General features: G+C 54.5%; 7 protein-coding genes across 7 annotated transcripts, besides 12 other annotated features; all 7 read left to right on the top strand.

Moving 5' to 3' along the window:
- Positions 1-175: 175 nt before the first annotated feature.
- Positions 176-1786, top strand: Tco025E_00836 (uncharacterized protein; the record flags this gene model as incomplete). Its single annotated transcript, XM_029367776.1, has 1 exon — positions 176-1786. One exon carries the CDS (start codon positions 176-178, stop codon positions 1784-1786), a length of 1611 nt encoding a protein of 536 aa, XP_029232080.1.
- Positions 1787-2124: 338 nt separating this feature from the next.
- Positions 2125-2167: a sequence feature (A-rich).
- Positions 2168-2265: 98 nt separating this feature from the next.
- Positions 2266-2294: a microsatellite.
- Positions 2295-2354: 60 nt separating this feature from the next.
- Positions 2355-2383: a microsatellite.
- A 23-nt stretch (positions 2384-2406) lies between these two features.
- Positions 2407-2439: a microsatellite.
- A 43-nt stretch (positions 2440-2482) lies between these two features.
- Tco025E_00835 (macrocin-O-methyltransferase domain-containing protein) lies at positions 2483-3460 on the top strand (the record flags this gene model as incomplete). The annotated part of the gene is made up of 1 exon (XM_029367775.1): positions 2483-3460. The coding sequence occupies one exon, from the start codon at positions 2483-2485 to the stop codon at positions 3458-3460; it is 978 nt and encodes a 325-aa protein (XP_029232079.1).
- Positions 3461-3657: 197 nt separating this feature from the next.
- Positions 3658-3687: a microsatellite.
- A 106-nt stretch (positions 3688-3793) lies between these two features.
- Tco025E_00834 (putative branch point binding protein) lies at positions 3794-4597 on the top strand (the record flags this gene model as incomplete). Its single annotated transcript, XM_029367774.1, has 1 exon — positions 3794-4597. The coding sequence occupies one exon, from the start codon at positions 3794-3796 to the stop codon at positions 4595-4597; it is 804 nt and encodes a 267-aa protein (XP_029232078.1).
- Positions 4598-4950: 353 nt separating this feature from the next.
- Tco025E_00833 (putative selenophosphate synthetase) lies at positions 4951-6084 on the top strand (the record flags this gene model as incomplete). Its single annotated transcript, XM_029367773.1, has 1 exon — positions 4951-6084. The coding sequence occupies one exon, from the start codon at positions 4951-4953 to the stop codon at positions 6082-6084; it is 1134 nt and encodes a 377-aa protein (XP_029232077.1).
- Positions 6085-6091: 7 nt separating this feature from the next.
- Positions 6092-6129: a microsatellite.
- A 271-nt stretch (positions 6130-6400) lies between these two features.
- Positions 6401-6435: a microsatellite.
- A 38-nt stretch (positions 6436-6473) lies between these two features.
- On the top strand, positions 6474-8084 carry Tco025E_00832 (putative ATP-dependent chaperone; the record flags this gene model as incomplete). The annotated part of the gene is made up of 1 exon (XM_029367772.1): positions 6474-8084. One exon carries the CDS (start codon positions 6474-6476, stop codon positions 8082-8084), a length of 1611 nt encoding a protein of 536 aa, XP_029232076.1.
- A 90-nt stretch (positions 8085-8174) lies between these two features.
- Positions 8175-8220: a microsatellite.
- Positions 8221-8274: 54 nt separating this feature from the next.
- Positions 8275-8305: a microsatellite.
- A 335-nt stretch (positions 8306-8640) lies between these two features.
- On the top strand, positions 8641-9819 carry Tco025E_00831 (putative phosphoribosylpyrophosphate synthetase; the record flags this gene model as incomplete). Its single annotated transcript, XM_029367771.1, has 1 exon — positions 8641-9819. One exon carries the CDS (start codon positions 8641-8643, stop codon positions 9817-9819), a length of 1179 nt encoding a protein of 392 aa, XP_029232075.1.
- An 861-nt stretch (positions 9820-10680) lies between these two features.
- Positions 10681-10707: a microsatellite.
- A 183-nt stretch (positions 10708-10890) lies between these two features.
- On the top strand, positions 10891-12408 carry Tco025E_00830 (putative NADH dehydrogenase; the record flags this gene model as incomplete). Its single annotated transcript, XM_029367770.1, has 1 exon — positions 10891-12408. One exon carries the CDS (start codon positions 10891-10893, stop codon positions 12406-12408), a length of 1518 nt encoding a protein of 505 aa, XP_029232074.1.
- Positions 12409-12536: 128 nt separating this feature from the next.
- Positions 12537-12558: a microsatellite.
- Positions 12559-12585: a microsatellite.
- Between the last annotated feature and the right edge of the window lie 4 nt (positions 12586-12589).

The raw sequence follows: 12589 nt of genomic DNA, 5'->3' as shown, positions 1-12589 counted from the left end.
CTGGGTGAGCGGCCGGCACCATTCCTGTGGGATGCGCGCTGTTGGCTTCCCCGCTTCGTCCCTTTCCAGTCTGGAAGCGAAGGTTGTGCGGCGCCGCTGTGTGTGCTTGTAGGCCTACTTCCTCAGCAGTTTCCTCACGCGCGTCGCCGGCCCTGCCTCTGGTGCCCGGTTGAAGATGCCGGGCAACGACAAGAGGGCGGAGCCGCCGCTGCAGAAGTTCCGGCTCCCCGCGGGGCAGCAGCTTTCAAATCTCCTCAGGCCGGACGTGCTTGACGACGAGGTGCGGCAGCGAATTGTCCGCGACGTCATGGGGGCCGTGGCGACGACGACGCGCGATGATCGTCCGTCGTCGGGGACGCCGGCGTCGCTGAAGCGCCACAGCCGCGAGGGGAACTACCCCGCGTCCCTTCGCGACCGGGTTTCGGGCGGCGGCGGTGACCTTTTAGGTGCGATGGCACAGCGACTGAAGACCCTGGAGGCGCAGCAAAAAGCATACCGTATGGAGCTGAAGGAAAAAACGGAGAAACTTGCCTGCGCAGAGGCGAACTACAAGGAGGAAAAGGCCAAGCGAGAGGAGGCGGAGGCGATGGTCGTGGAGCTCTACGACGAGAAGCAGGAGTTGGAGCGGCTTGTGGGGGACATGCAGAAGTTTCTGGCCGATTATGGATTAAAGTGGGTGGGAGACAGGGCGGAAGAGAGGAGCAAAAACCGGGGTGCCAATTCACGAGGGTACGAGCGTGTCGCATTTGCCAAAGGAGGAAGCTCGCCCTCGTCGGAGCCCGCCACGTCGCAGTCCTTTGAACTCTATGCGGGGGACTATAGCAACCAGACACCGGTGCTTTCTCCTAGTCCGACGCCGCGCGCGAGCGGCACAGATGACGCACCCACACAGAAGCCTCTCCCAGTAGGTAGAAGGACCCCTAGCAAGACTAACACTGCCGCCTCATTGCCTGTTTCCATAGAGGTGCTTCAGAGAAATGCAAAGATTCTTTCAGATCATGTGGGTTGTAGGGGCGTTGTGACAAATGGCAGGCAGGGTGGGATAAAGGAGTTTGAGGTGGTGCGTATCGTCGTGTATGAGGACGGCATTTGCGTTAACGGTGGCCCGTTTAGACCATTTGGCTGGCCGTTGTGTGATGCCGTGGTGAACGACCTCGCCGAAGGATTCTACCCGTATGAGTTCAAGCAACGATTTCCTGACGGGTTTCCTATTGAAGTTATTGACCAAACATCCGTTCGCTGCAGCAAGGGCAAGGATGCAAAGAAAGATGACGCTAATGTCAAGGACCTTCGGGATCTGCAGGACGGCGGCGGCTATCAGCCTGTGTCGCGAGAGGAGTTCCTTAAGCGACTGCCGGCCACACGCATCACGACGAACGGCCGAATTGTCCCTGTACGAGAAGCGATTGCGAACATTATTGGTCGTCCGTCCAAAGCGGAAACCGTGCGACACGTCTCCGAGGCTGAGCGGCGAGTGACAGGAGGGGGAAGCGCGACTGAAGCCGAGAGTGGTGATGCGGCTGTGTCACCCCACCGCATCCGGGGGCTTGTCGCGGTGCTAGTGCGCTTTCCATCTGGCGTAAAGGTTACATTGCAACTGTCACCAGAAAGCACCATTGCAGACCTTCGGCACGAGCTCAAGTCAGCGGTGCCGAGCTTCACTGCAGCGTATGATGTGCGTTTGTCTTTTCCTGCCGTAACTTACACGGACGACGCAAAGACGCTGCGAGAGTTAGGTCTTCTGACCAGCTGTACACTTATGATTCAGCCTCGAACGCACGCTTAGACCACTTCAAGAGAGAAAAGGAAAGAAAAAATATTAACAAAAAAAAAGCGATTCTTCTTGTGGCGTGTTCCCCTTTCCTTGTCGCTGTGTTTGTGGGTGTGTGAGTGTTTTCTTCTTGATACTTCATGACAATGCCATCATCATGTGGGCTCTTGGTTTCGCTAGTTCAGTGCACACGGATGACGAGTGCCAAAAAGAAAAGAAAAAGTTAAAAAAGCGTGTTGCTTTGGACGCCTGGGGAAGTAATCCCTTTGGCACGTCACATGGACTCACTGTCTCTTATATGTCGATTATTTCTTTCTTTTTTTCTAATATTTATTCATTGGGGGCCTGTATTCGTGTGTGTGCGTGCTTGTGTTGGTGTTGGTGTTTGTCTTTGTGACTTTAATGTGTAAAGGTGTCAACCACGGTGTTGCTGGGCGTGCAGTGGGCCGTTTGTGACGTGACTTCCGCCCTTGTTCAATTTCTTTATCTCTTTCTGTGTGTGCGTGTGTGTGTGTGTGTCTGTCCGCCCTGCACGGCGGGAGGTCCTCTGCACATCTGATTGTAGTTGCTCTTGGATGGCGGGGTTTATTTGTTTGTGTGCTTGGTGTTTGTATCCACTTCTTTGATGCTGGCTGTATATATATAAATATATATATATATATATATATTTCTTCCCCGTGTACTGCGGTCGCGGCAAAGGTGAGGCGCAAAATGTTCTGCAGGTCCGTTTGGCGCCGCAATGTTGCCGAGGTGGCGGCTGCCATCAAGGCAGGGAAGCACGCAGAAACACTTGTGGAGCTGAACAAAACGAAGCGTTTGCGGAAACGCGTCAAAGATGTGGATTATTGTCGTGCCTTGTGTTTCTTGTTGGGGAACGATGACGCGTTGCACGCTCGACAAGCTCTTCTAGAAGAGTTGCGGCACTTTCCTGAGAACGCCGCGGCGCGCATGCTGCTGTACGATATCAATGGTAAGGTGCGTTCCTGCCTGCTCCCGCCTGCGGAAGTTGTGAGGCGTGAGCCCCTCTTCGGTCTTCTCTGCGACGCCCTCTTGGACCACACCATGCTCACATGGACACGGCTGTATGGGTTGTACCTCTCGGCGAAGGAGGCATGTCGTAGCAGTCCGGGGGGCGCTCTGGTGGAGTGCGGCGTCGCTGGTGGGGGCTCGGCGGTGCTGCTCGCGGTAGTGGCGGCACATTACAGTGAGCACCCGCGAAAGGTGTACGCCTTGGACACCTTCGATGGCATGCCCGACCCCACTGCGTCTGATGTCTTGAAGGGCGGCAGCACCCCCGCGGAAGCAACCGCGTGGGGGAGCGGAACGTGCAGTGCCCTCCAAGAAAATGTTCGACGCCTCGCCAAGGACTTTGATGTGGAAGAGCAGTTGGTGATTGTCCCAGGCATGTTTCAGGAAACGCTCCCGCAGCTTCTGAGGGAGATTGATACCGAGGGCGTCGCCATGTTGCATGTGGATGCAGATTGGTATGAATCGACAAGGTGTGCCCTGGAACTTTTGTGGCCGCTCGTGCTCAAGGGAGGCGTGGTGCAGGTGGATGACTACAACTACTGGGACGGGTGTCGAAAGGCGGTGGATGAGTTTGTTCACTCCCAGGCCAGGAAGAGCCCCCACACACTGCTGCAGCTTCGGCCAGTGGACGGTAATGCAGTGTACTTCACAAAGCCCTAACTCCCGAGGGAGATGCAAAGCACACACACACACAAAAAAAAAGAAAGACAGAGTTTTCTTCCCCCGCATCATTGATTGGGAAGTCGTGAGGTTTTTTGCAGGCTCAGTCGATTTCTTTTCCCATTTTTGTAACCCTCTCTCTCACTTGGCGTTTTCTTTGCTGCTCTCCCTTCTCTCACTCTTCCACTCAGAGCAGTTGCGTGTGTGTGTGTGTGTGCGTGTGTGTGGAGGGAAGAGGGAGGGGGGAGTTCCATTTGTTGTGTCAGTCTCCACCTTGTACGTCGCTGTCATTGTCGCCCCTGCTGTCTTTTTCCTTGAAGTTTGTTGCAAGAGATGGAGGCGCCGCCGAGGGCCTCGCGCTGGAGCAAGGAGCGGTACACAAACCTCCTCATCCCCAACTACATCCCCCCCGAGCTCCTGCTTTACGACGAGGGACAGTTTCTCAAGGCGTTTCTCCTTCGCGTGCTCTCCATTGACCTCAACCGCTTCATCGAGACGAAGCGTTGCGAGGACTACTTTATAAATATCCCGGTGGAGCCGGAGTACAACAGCGACGGTCAGCGCATAAACACGCCAGATGAGCTTGTGGCGGAAAAGCGGCGAAGAACGATGGACGAGCTGACAAATATTCTTCGACAAAACGCCGAGATGGGACCAAACCCGACGGCGCCAAAGGAAATTGTGCGGAAGCGCTACTTTTCACAGGATGAGATGGACAACGGCGCCTACGGTGCCATTTTGGGCGCCCGTGGTTTGGTGCACCAAGAGCTGGAGCAGAAGACAAAGTGCAAGATTGTGCTTGCCGGACGCGGCATCACAAATACGTTAAAGGACACCAGCACCAACGCCGCACGCGTCGCGCTTGAGGAGCCGCATGCTCGTATTACGGCTCCCAACGAGCAAGCCTTGCAACACGCGATGGAACGCATTGAGTGGATTTTGTCTGACGATCCCGAGGCGCAGGAGTTCCGCGAGAATAATAGGAAGCGTATGGCGCAGATAGAGGGCCGCTATGATCCGCGTACATGGGTGTCCTCCCTTGAGAAGGATAACGACGGGGCTCCGAAGCCTGGCGAGAAGCGGGAGCGTGAGGAGCAACTGGACGAGGATGTTCAGGCCTTCTTGGATGAACTTTAATTTCTGCTGAGGTAGAGGTGGACGGGTGAGCGGCTCCTATTGGGCCCCAATGATGAGGCGTGAATGCCTCCTCATCGCATTCGGCAGCTCTGCAGTGCACATGTGTGTGTGTTGTTTTTTTTTGGCCGTTGCTGCTGTTGGGTGTTTGCTTCCTGGCAGTTATTTATGCATCTCTCTTTTTTCTCTCTTCTTGTGACCTTTGCGGGGCTTCTTCAAGTGTCTTCCTCCCTTGCTCTCCTGGTGCCTAGGGGCATTGCGCCAGAGCACGCCAACGAAGGAAGCAGAGCGGACACGCAGCAATAGCGTGACAGACAAAAGCAGGCAGAGGGAAGGAAGTTTTGAGAAGAAAAAGGATGCATCAACAAGATGGCGTGAAAGCATCTAGGTTCGACCCCACCGAAATCGGCCTACCGTCGGAGTTTGCGCTCACGGACTACACCCGCCTCAAGGGTTGTAGTTGCAAACTGCCGCAGCCCAAGCTGCTGGCCCTGCTTCGCGCCGTCTCCACCACGCCAGGGCAGAAGGACGTTGGTATGGATTGCAGCGTCGTCCAACTTTCAAAGAGGGATGAGCGTGGGGATGCGCTGTTTATGGTTTCCACCACCGATTTTTTTTTCCCCAGTGTTGAGGATCCCTACTTGCAGGGACAAATCGGTGCTGCCAACGTCCTCTCTGACTTATATAGCATGGGGATTGATCGCTGCGACACCGTTCTGATGATGTTGGCTTCAAGCACAGACATGGACGCGGTGGAGCGTGAAGTCACCACGCGTGCGATGATGGAGGGGTTTGTCGATCACGTCCGCCTGGCAGGGTCGGATGTGACCGGTGGACAGACTGTCATGAATCCCTGGCCCCTTATCGGCGGAGTTGCGACAAGCGTTGTGACGGAGTCTGAAATGGTGCGACCGACTGGGCTCTGCCCTGGGGATGTGCTGGTACTGACAAAGCCTCTCGGGTGTCAAGTCGCAGTGAATCTTAAGCAGTGGCTGCGTCGTCCATCGCCCATGTTTTTAGACACTATACAAGGGAAAATGACCGAGGAGGAAGTAGAGGAACTGTACAATGCGGCGACGGATGGCATGAAGCGCTTGAACCGCAATGCAGCCAGATTGATGCGACAGCACGGCGCTCATGGTGCTACGGATGTCACGGGGTTTGGTATTGTTGGGCACGCCCATAACCTTGCGGTGGCGCAGGAGAGAGAAGTCTGCCTGATATTGGAGAAGCTTCCGATGTACAAGGGGGCTGTAAAGGCATCGAAGCTGATGTCGGACAAATATCAACTACTCAAAGGGTATTCTGCAGAAACCAGCGGAGGGCTACTTGTGGCATTTGGGGACGTTGGCACAGCGGAGCGATACGTAAAAGAACTTAGCGACGTCGACGGTGAACCGGCATGGGTGATTGGAACTGTTGTGGCACGCAGTGGTGACGCCGTTCCACCGGTGAAGCTTCAGGATGGATACAGCATTATTGAGGTCTAAAACAACGGTGTTTGCGTTTGTGTCTGTGTCTGGGTCTGTGTGTGTAGGAAAGAGAGAGATAGAAAGCGAGAGAATCGGTGCTGGCTTGCGTGTAAGTGGGCATGTATTCTTCGTAACAAGAGCAGCAAGAAAAGAAACGAAGGAGGTGGTCGAACAAACATACAAAGCGCGTCGGAGATGGGGCAGTCATAAAGAGTCATATGAACTTCCTTAAAAAAATGTGTTGCTGAGGGCATGCCTCTTTTTTGATTGCTTCTGAATAGTTTCTATTCGCCTTTGCTTGGGGCATCCTGCCTTTCCCTCTCTCTCTGTCTGTGTGGGGGTGGGGATGGGGGTGGGGGTGAGGGCGGGAAGGAGACAAGGCGGAGGGGAGAGTGAAAAACTTGTCAATGTGGCGGCACCTCACTCTCGGGGTTGGGCCACGGCTCCATGTCTCCTCCTGCGGCTGTGCACTGCGGAATTCTCGCCGTACGCTGGAGCTGCCAGATCCTCAGTCGTTGTTAACATCACCCACGGGTCTGTTTGCCGCCTTGAGCGGGCGACAGGGACATCCCGCGGCCGGCGTCGCCCCCACTCCAATAGAACAGGACGGAGGACGAAGAGGTCGTCGACGAGGTATTTGCTTTTCAAAACCGTATAACGTCGGCTCTTGTGGCGGAGGCAGCGGAGCGGGCACGCACCCAGGCATGCGACGGACTGACGCCCGTCCCTGGACCTTTTTTAACCGCGAAGCCGCTTCCCTAGCGTTGATGATTCTTATTTTAACGGCTGTCTGGGAGGCGCTTAATTCACAGAAGGAGAACATCAGTAGAAAGCTGAGGGAAATGTTCTTTCTCACTCTTGAGGTTCGCTCCTCCCGCGAGGAGTTTGCCATGATTCTGGACTGGATGGGTCGACAACCGCAGGGAAGGCGGGCGAGAAACATCTCTCTCATGCCCATTTCAATCCGTGATGAGGTGCCGGAAGAGGGGAAGTTGCGTGATGGGGCCGATTCTGGAGGTGACTTCGTTCCTGGCTTTGGGAGCCATTACATGAAATTTGGCCGTACGCGGCTCTGGATCACCCGATCTCTGGACAATTCGAAGCAGCACAAATCCGCCTCACGCATGGACCGGGAGGATGAGATACTGCAATTGGTGTTTTTTTCACGTGATAGGCGTGTGGTGCACGAGTTCATGGAGGAGGTCCGGGCCTCTGCGGAGGAGCAGTCAAAAAGCACCGTTCGCCTCTACTTGCCAAATGGCTGGGGCACTAGGTGGGAGTTCCTGGCGAAGCGGCTTCGGCGTCCACTATCTACGCTGTACCTCCCCCGCTCCACGATGGCGACGGTTGAAGAGGCAAAACTCTTCCTTCGCTCGAGGGAGCTGTACATGTCGCTTGGTGTCCCTTGGCGTCGTGGGTACCTCTTCGAGGGAGCCCCAGGGACAGGGAAAACAAGTTTTATTCTCGGTTTGGCGAGTGAGCTTTCTCTCCCTATTTATCTCCTGTCGCTGCAGTCCAAGGAGTTGGATGATGCTTCACTTATTGGGCTTATAAATTCAGTGCCGCCCCGAAGTTTGCTCGTCATCGAGGATCTGGAGACCGCCATTAAGGCCCCGTCCATCACCTCCTCCCCACAGCAGTGTGCGCTCTCCACGGAGGTTGGCGGGGGACGGGAGGCCGGTGTCTCACTGAGCGCGTTGCTAAACGCCATTGACGGTATTGCGAGCAGTGAGGGAAGGCTACTCATTATCACAGCCAACGATGCCTCGCGTCTGCCGTCACCGGATGCGCTCCTACGTCCCGGCCGCGTTGATCGACGCGTCTCGTTTGGCCCCCTTGACCCAGATGGCATGAAGGAGATGGTGCGGTCGTTTCAGTCAAGGTCGGCGGAGCCCTCGTTACAAGGGGCCTTCGCACGTTGGAAGCACGAGGACTCAGGCACAGCAGCACCCACCACGCCTGCAGAGCTACAAAATGAACTCCTCTCCTCCATCTACAAGAATGAACTCTCACATTGACTCACGTATCGCAATGGGCTTTGATGTCGTCTTCACCAGATTTGTTCAACTTGCTTTGTTGGTTGCCGTCCTTTACTTGTGTACTACCTGGTTTTTGTTGTTGTTGTTGTTGTTGTTTTTTTGTGCCTTGGTGTTGCCGCGTGCGGCAGAAAAGCATGGGGACAGTAACGGGGGCTGCGGTGGTGGCTTCTGTTTCTTTGTGTGTGTGTGTGTGTGTGTGTTTACTATCCTCCCCGGTTTGATGGGGGAGAGGGCGAGAGAGAAGAGGATAGAGGCCACCAACACAGCCACCAACGAGCAACAACGCAAGGCGGTTACGTGGTGAACGGAGGCCATGTTTCTGGTTGCCTCTTCCTTCTCTCTCTTTCTCGCTCTTTTCATTCTGCGTCTCTTCCCCTGCTTGACTGCTTCTTTTTTTTTTCTCTGCCCCGGTGTTTTGCGGCCGCAGGCACCCCGTCCTGGTAAGCTGCAAGAGCGACATATACGACAGTAACAGAACAAGGTCTTAAAAAAAAGAAATTAAGGAGGTGAGAGGAAAGCAAGACGCTGCGCGTGCATGTCACAGTGTGAGAAGTACCTCTCGCATGGTACTAATAACCGCAACGGAAATCTTCGCATTGTAAATGGGAACAGTAATCCCAAGTTGGCCGAGGGAATCTGTAAGGCCCTCCGCGTCCCCGTTACATCCTGCCGCGTTGGAACCTTTTCAAACGGTGAAATAAATGTCAAAATTCTTGAGTCGATGCGCGGAGACGACGTCTTTTTGGTTCAGCCCACCTGCGGTAATGGGGTTATCAACGTGAATCAGGCCGTGATGGAGCTCCTACTTATTATCCACACGCTGAAGCTCAGCTCCGCAAGGCGCGTGATCGCGGTCATCCCACACTACGGCTACGCCCGGCAGGACCGTAAGCACACTTCCCGAGTTCCCATCAGTGCATCTGCCGTGGCCCGCATGATCACGGAACTAGGTGTAAACGGCGTCGTCACTATGGATCTTCATTGTGGCCAAATTCAGGGTTTTTTTCACGGTTGCCCTGTGTCTGACCTTAGTGCCACATCCGAGTTTGCGGAGTATTCGAAGCAAAAGGCTTTTGACACCACTAACATCGTCATCGTCGCTCCAGACGCGGGCGCAGTAAACCGTGCAAGACGCATGGGAGATCGCCTTGGCGTAAGTCGCATTGTCACTATTCTTAAGCGCCGGGTGGAGGCAAATCACGTTGAGAGCATGCAACTCGTTGGTGAGGTGGACGGCCGCACCTGCATCATTGTGGACGATATGATTGACACCGGCGGGACCTTGTGCAAGGCGGCAGAAGTCCTGAGGGAGAATGGGGCGAAGGAAGTGCATGCCTGGGCGACGCATGGCATTCTCACTGACCCTGCCTGCGAGCGCATCAACGCCTGCGATGCGCTGGTGGAGGTCGTGGTAACCGACAGTCTTCCCCAGGACGAGAGTGTGCGGAAGTGCTCCAAGCTAAAAATCATCTCCATCGCCAAACTCCTCGCCGAGGCGATCTACCGGATCCACTCTGAGCAGAGCATCGAACACGTCGGCGAGCACCCCGTGCCGCAGCGTCACAACCCCGACCTCATCTCCGTGGACGCGTTGGTGGAGGAGGGCGACTGGCCCCAAATCGGGATGCGGTCGATTAAGAGGCGGAGTTGCTTGTATACCGGCAAGTCAAGCAGCAACGAGAATTCCCCGGAAGCGGCGCCGCGGCAACCATGAAGCGTTTCGCCCTTCCATGAAATTTAAGGAACAGGGAGGGGAAGTGGAAGGGAATGGGGGTGGGGGGTGCAAGGAATGAAGTAAAAAAAAAACTATGGAGAGAGATGGAGAGCAAACGAAAATGCGGATTGTAAGCAACTACATATATATATGCACACATATGTATGCGTTTGTCGGAACAGCATCTGAGAAGAGAAACAAAAACAAAAACAAAAAGTCGGCAGTCCAGCAAGGGAGCTGTGGTAAGGAAGGAGGAGTGGAACAGGGTTCGGGCTTCCTCTGTTCCGTCTTTTCAATATTGTTTCTCTTTCTTCTACACTTCGGTGCGATTGCTGTTTCTTCGTATATTAAAGCGGGATGAAACACATTTGGTGCTTTAATCTCACGCTTCTGCGCGTTCTTCTACAGAATGCGGTGGGGAGTCTGCATTTTTTCCCCCTTTTTTCTGTTTCCTTTTTTTTAAAAGGCTGTTGTTGTTGTTTGCAGCGTCCCTTTATTTTCCCTCCCTACTTCTCAGCCAAAAAAAAAAGAGAAAAGAAGGGGGAATGCTGGCGGGAAGAGAAGGAAGAAAGACGGTAATGAACAGGGATGAGTACCAAAGGAGGCGCAGAAGCAGAAAAGAGGAAGGGAGGTTCTCCGGGAACAGACACAGCCAACCGAGAGGAGGGAAGGGTGCGGCGTAGGGGCGGGGTTGGGGCTTCTGTGGATGCAGAGGTATGTCGTCTCCAATTCGTGGCGATGCCGTTTTTCTTTTGGTTTTGTCACTCCCTTTCTCCTGCTTCTGTGTACGCCCCCGCCTCCCACCTTGTTTCCTCCCCCTTTTTTACTGTTGTTGGTTAACACCCCTCTCTACTGTGTATGTGCCTCCCTGCCTGCCTGTCTGCGTGCGTCTCACTTTATGTGTGGGTTTTTTTTGTGTTTACTTCTCCCCTCCTCCAGAGCCCAATAGCCACTGTACACATATTCCCCCCCGCCCCTCCCCCCGCAGAGGCATCAAAGATATTGCTTTTGCCTCTTCTTGCTGGCCCCACACGCACACGCCAACTTTCTCTCGTTTTAAGCAAGGAGGAAATGCTGCGCCCCACCCACGCTGTGCTCCGCCCGAATGTGGTGGTGGTCGGCACCGGATGGGCCGGTGCGTACTTCACACGCTATGTGGATCCCAAATTGGCAAACCTGGAAGTTCTTTCCATACGGAATCATCACGTGTTTACTCCCCTTCTTCCCCAAACCACAACAGGAACGTTGGAATTTAGAGCTGTGTGCGAGCCCATCTCACGCATTCAACCTGCTCTCGCGAGCCTACCCAATCGTTTTTACCGTTGTGTAGTTCATGGTGTCAACTTTGACGAGAAGGAGGTCAACTGCGTTGGTGTTGGTGTTGTTGACTCCAGTTTCAAAGCGGCCGTGCAACCGTTTAACGTAAAGTACGATAAGCTCATCTTGGCGCATGGCGCACGGGCAAACACCTTCAATGTTCCAGGTGTTTTCGACAATGCTTTTTTCCTTCGAGAGGTTAATGAGGCGCGTGGAATTCGAAAGCGTCTGGTGCAAAATATTATGGTGGCAGATTTGCCTACCACTGACCTGGAAGAGGCCAAGCGTCTGCTGCATGTTGTTGTTGTTGGTGGAGGCCCCACAGGTGTTGAATTTGCCGCGAGTGTGGCCGATTTCTTTCGCTCTGATGTTCGCAAAATTAACCGCAATCTCGTCAACCTCTGCAAGGTTACCGTGCTTGAGGCGGGCGAGGTATTTGGCACGTTTGATCTCCGGGTTCGAAATTGGGGAAAGCGCCGACTGGATGCGCTTGGCGTGGAGATCGTCAAGGGTGCCGTGGTGGCCGTAAATGATAAGGAGGTGATCACGAAGGACGGCGCCGTGGTTCATACCGGCCTGGTAGTCTGGAGCACCGGCGTTGGTCCTTCCGCACTGACCAAGGACTTGGATGTGGACCGTACGTCGCGCGGTCGCATCTCCATTGATGATCATTTGCGGGTGCTTCGCAAAGGGGTGCCTCTTCCCGATGTATACGCCATTGGCGACTGTGCCGCAAACGAGAAGCTTCCCTTACCCACGCTCGCCGCCGTTGCTTCTCGACAGGGCACCTACCTTGCAAAGCAGGTGAATGGGGAGCTATCCAATAAGCCCGTCACAGCACCGTTTGAGTACAAGAGTCTAGGCTCTATGGTGAGTCTAGGCGATCGTGCCGCCGTTGTGGAGTTGAACGTGGCAGGCAAAGTCGACTTGGTGGGTCTAAAGGCCCTCTATTTCTGGCGCAGCGCCTACCTCAGTATCCTGGGCTCGTGGAGGAATAAACTGTATGTGCTGGTGAACTGGGCGGGGAGCGCCATCTTCGGCCGTGACACCACCTTCATTGGCGATCTCAGCGAGGACCGCGTGTGGCGCTCGCTGGCGACGGAGGAGGTTTCACGCGAACGTGCCAAGCAAAAGGCCGTTGCCAAGCTGAAGGGGATGGAGGCGAAGCGTACCATCACCTCCGAGGCTCTCGAAAAAGGGGCAGAGAGGGGATACCTTTTCCGTAAGAGCGGCAAAACAGAGGAGACTGCCCCTGCGGATGCAAAAAAATGAACCCAGAGAGAAGTAGCCGCGAGACAACGCGGGCCGCTGCTTGGCTTGCTAGGTTTGACCGTGAGGTAAGAGAGGGATGGGGAAAAAAGGCATTTGGGGGGCAAATGGTCCCAAGCCGCATTTTTGCTTATCTATATATGTATATATATATGTGTGTGTGTGTGTGTGTGTGTGTGTAGTA

Source organism: Trypanosoma conorhini, assembly GCF_003719485.1.
Source record: "Trypanosoma conorhini strain 025E chromosome Unknown Tco_14.4_contig_00023, whole genome shotgun sequence".
Classification (NCBI taxonomy): Eukaryota; Euglenozoa; class Kinetoplastea; order Trypanosomatida; family Trypanosomatidae; genus Trypanosoma; species Trypanosoma conorhini.
The sequence above is the reverse complement of the archived record's forward strand: the minus strand, read 5'-3'. Positions and strand labels throughout refer to the sequence as shown.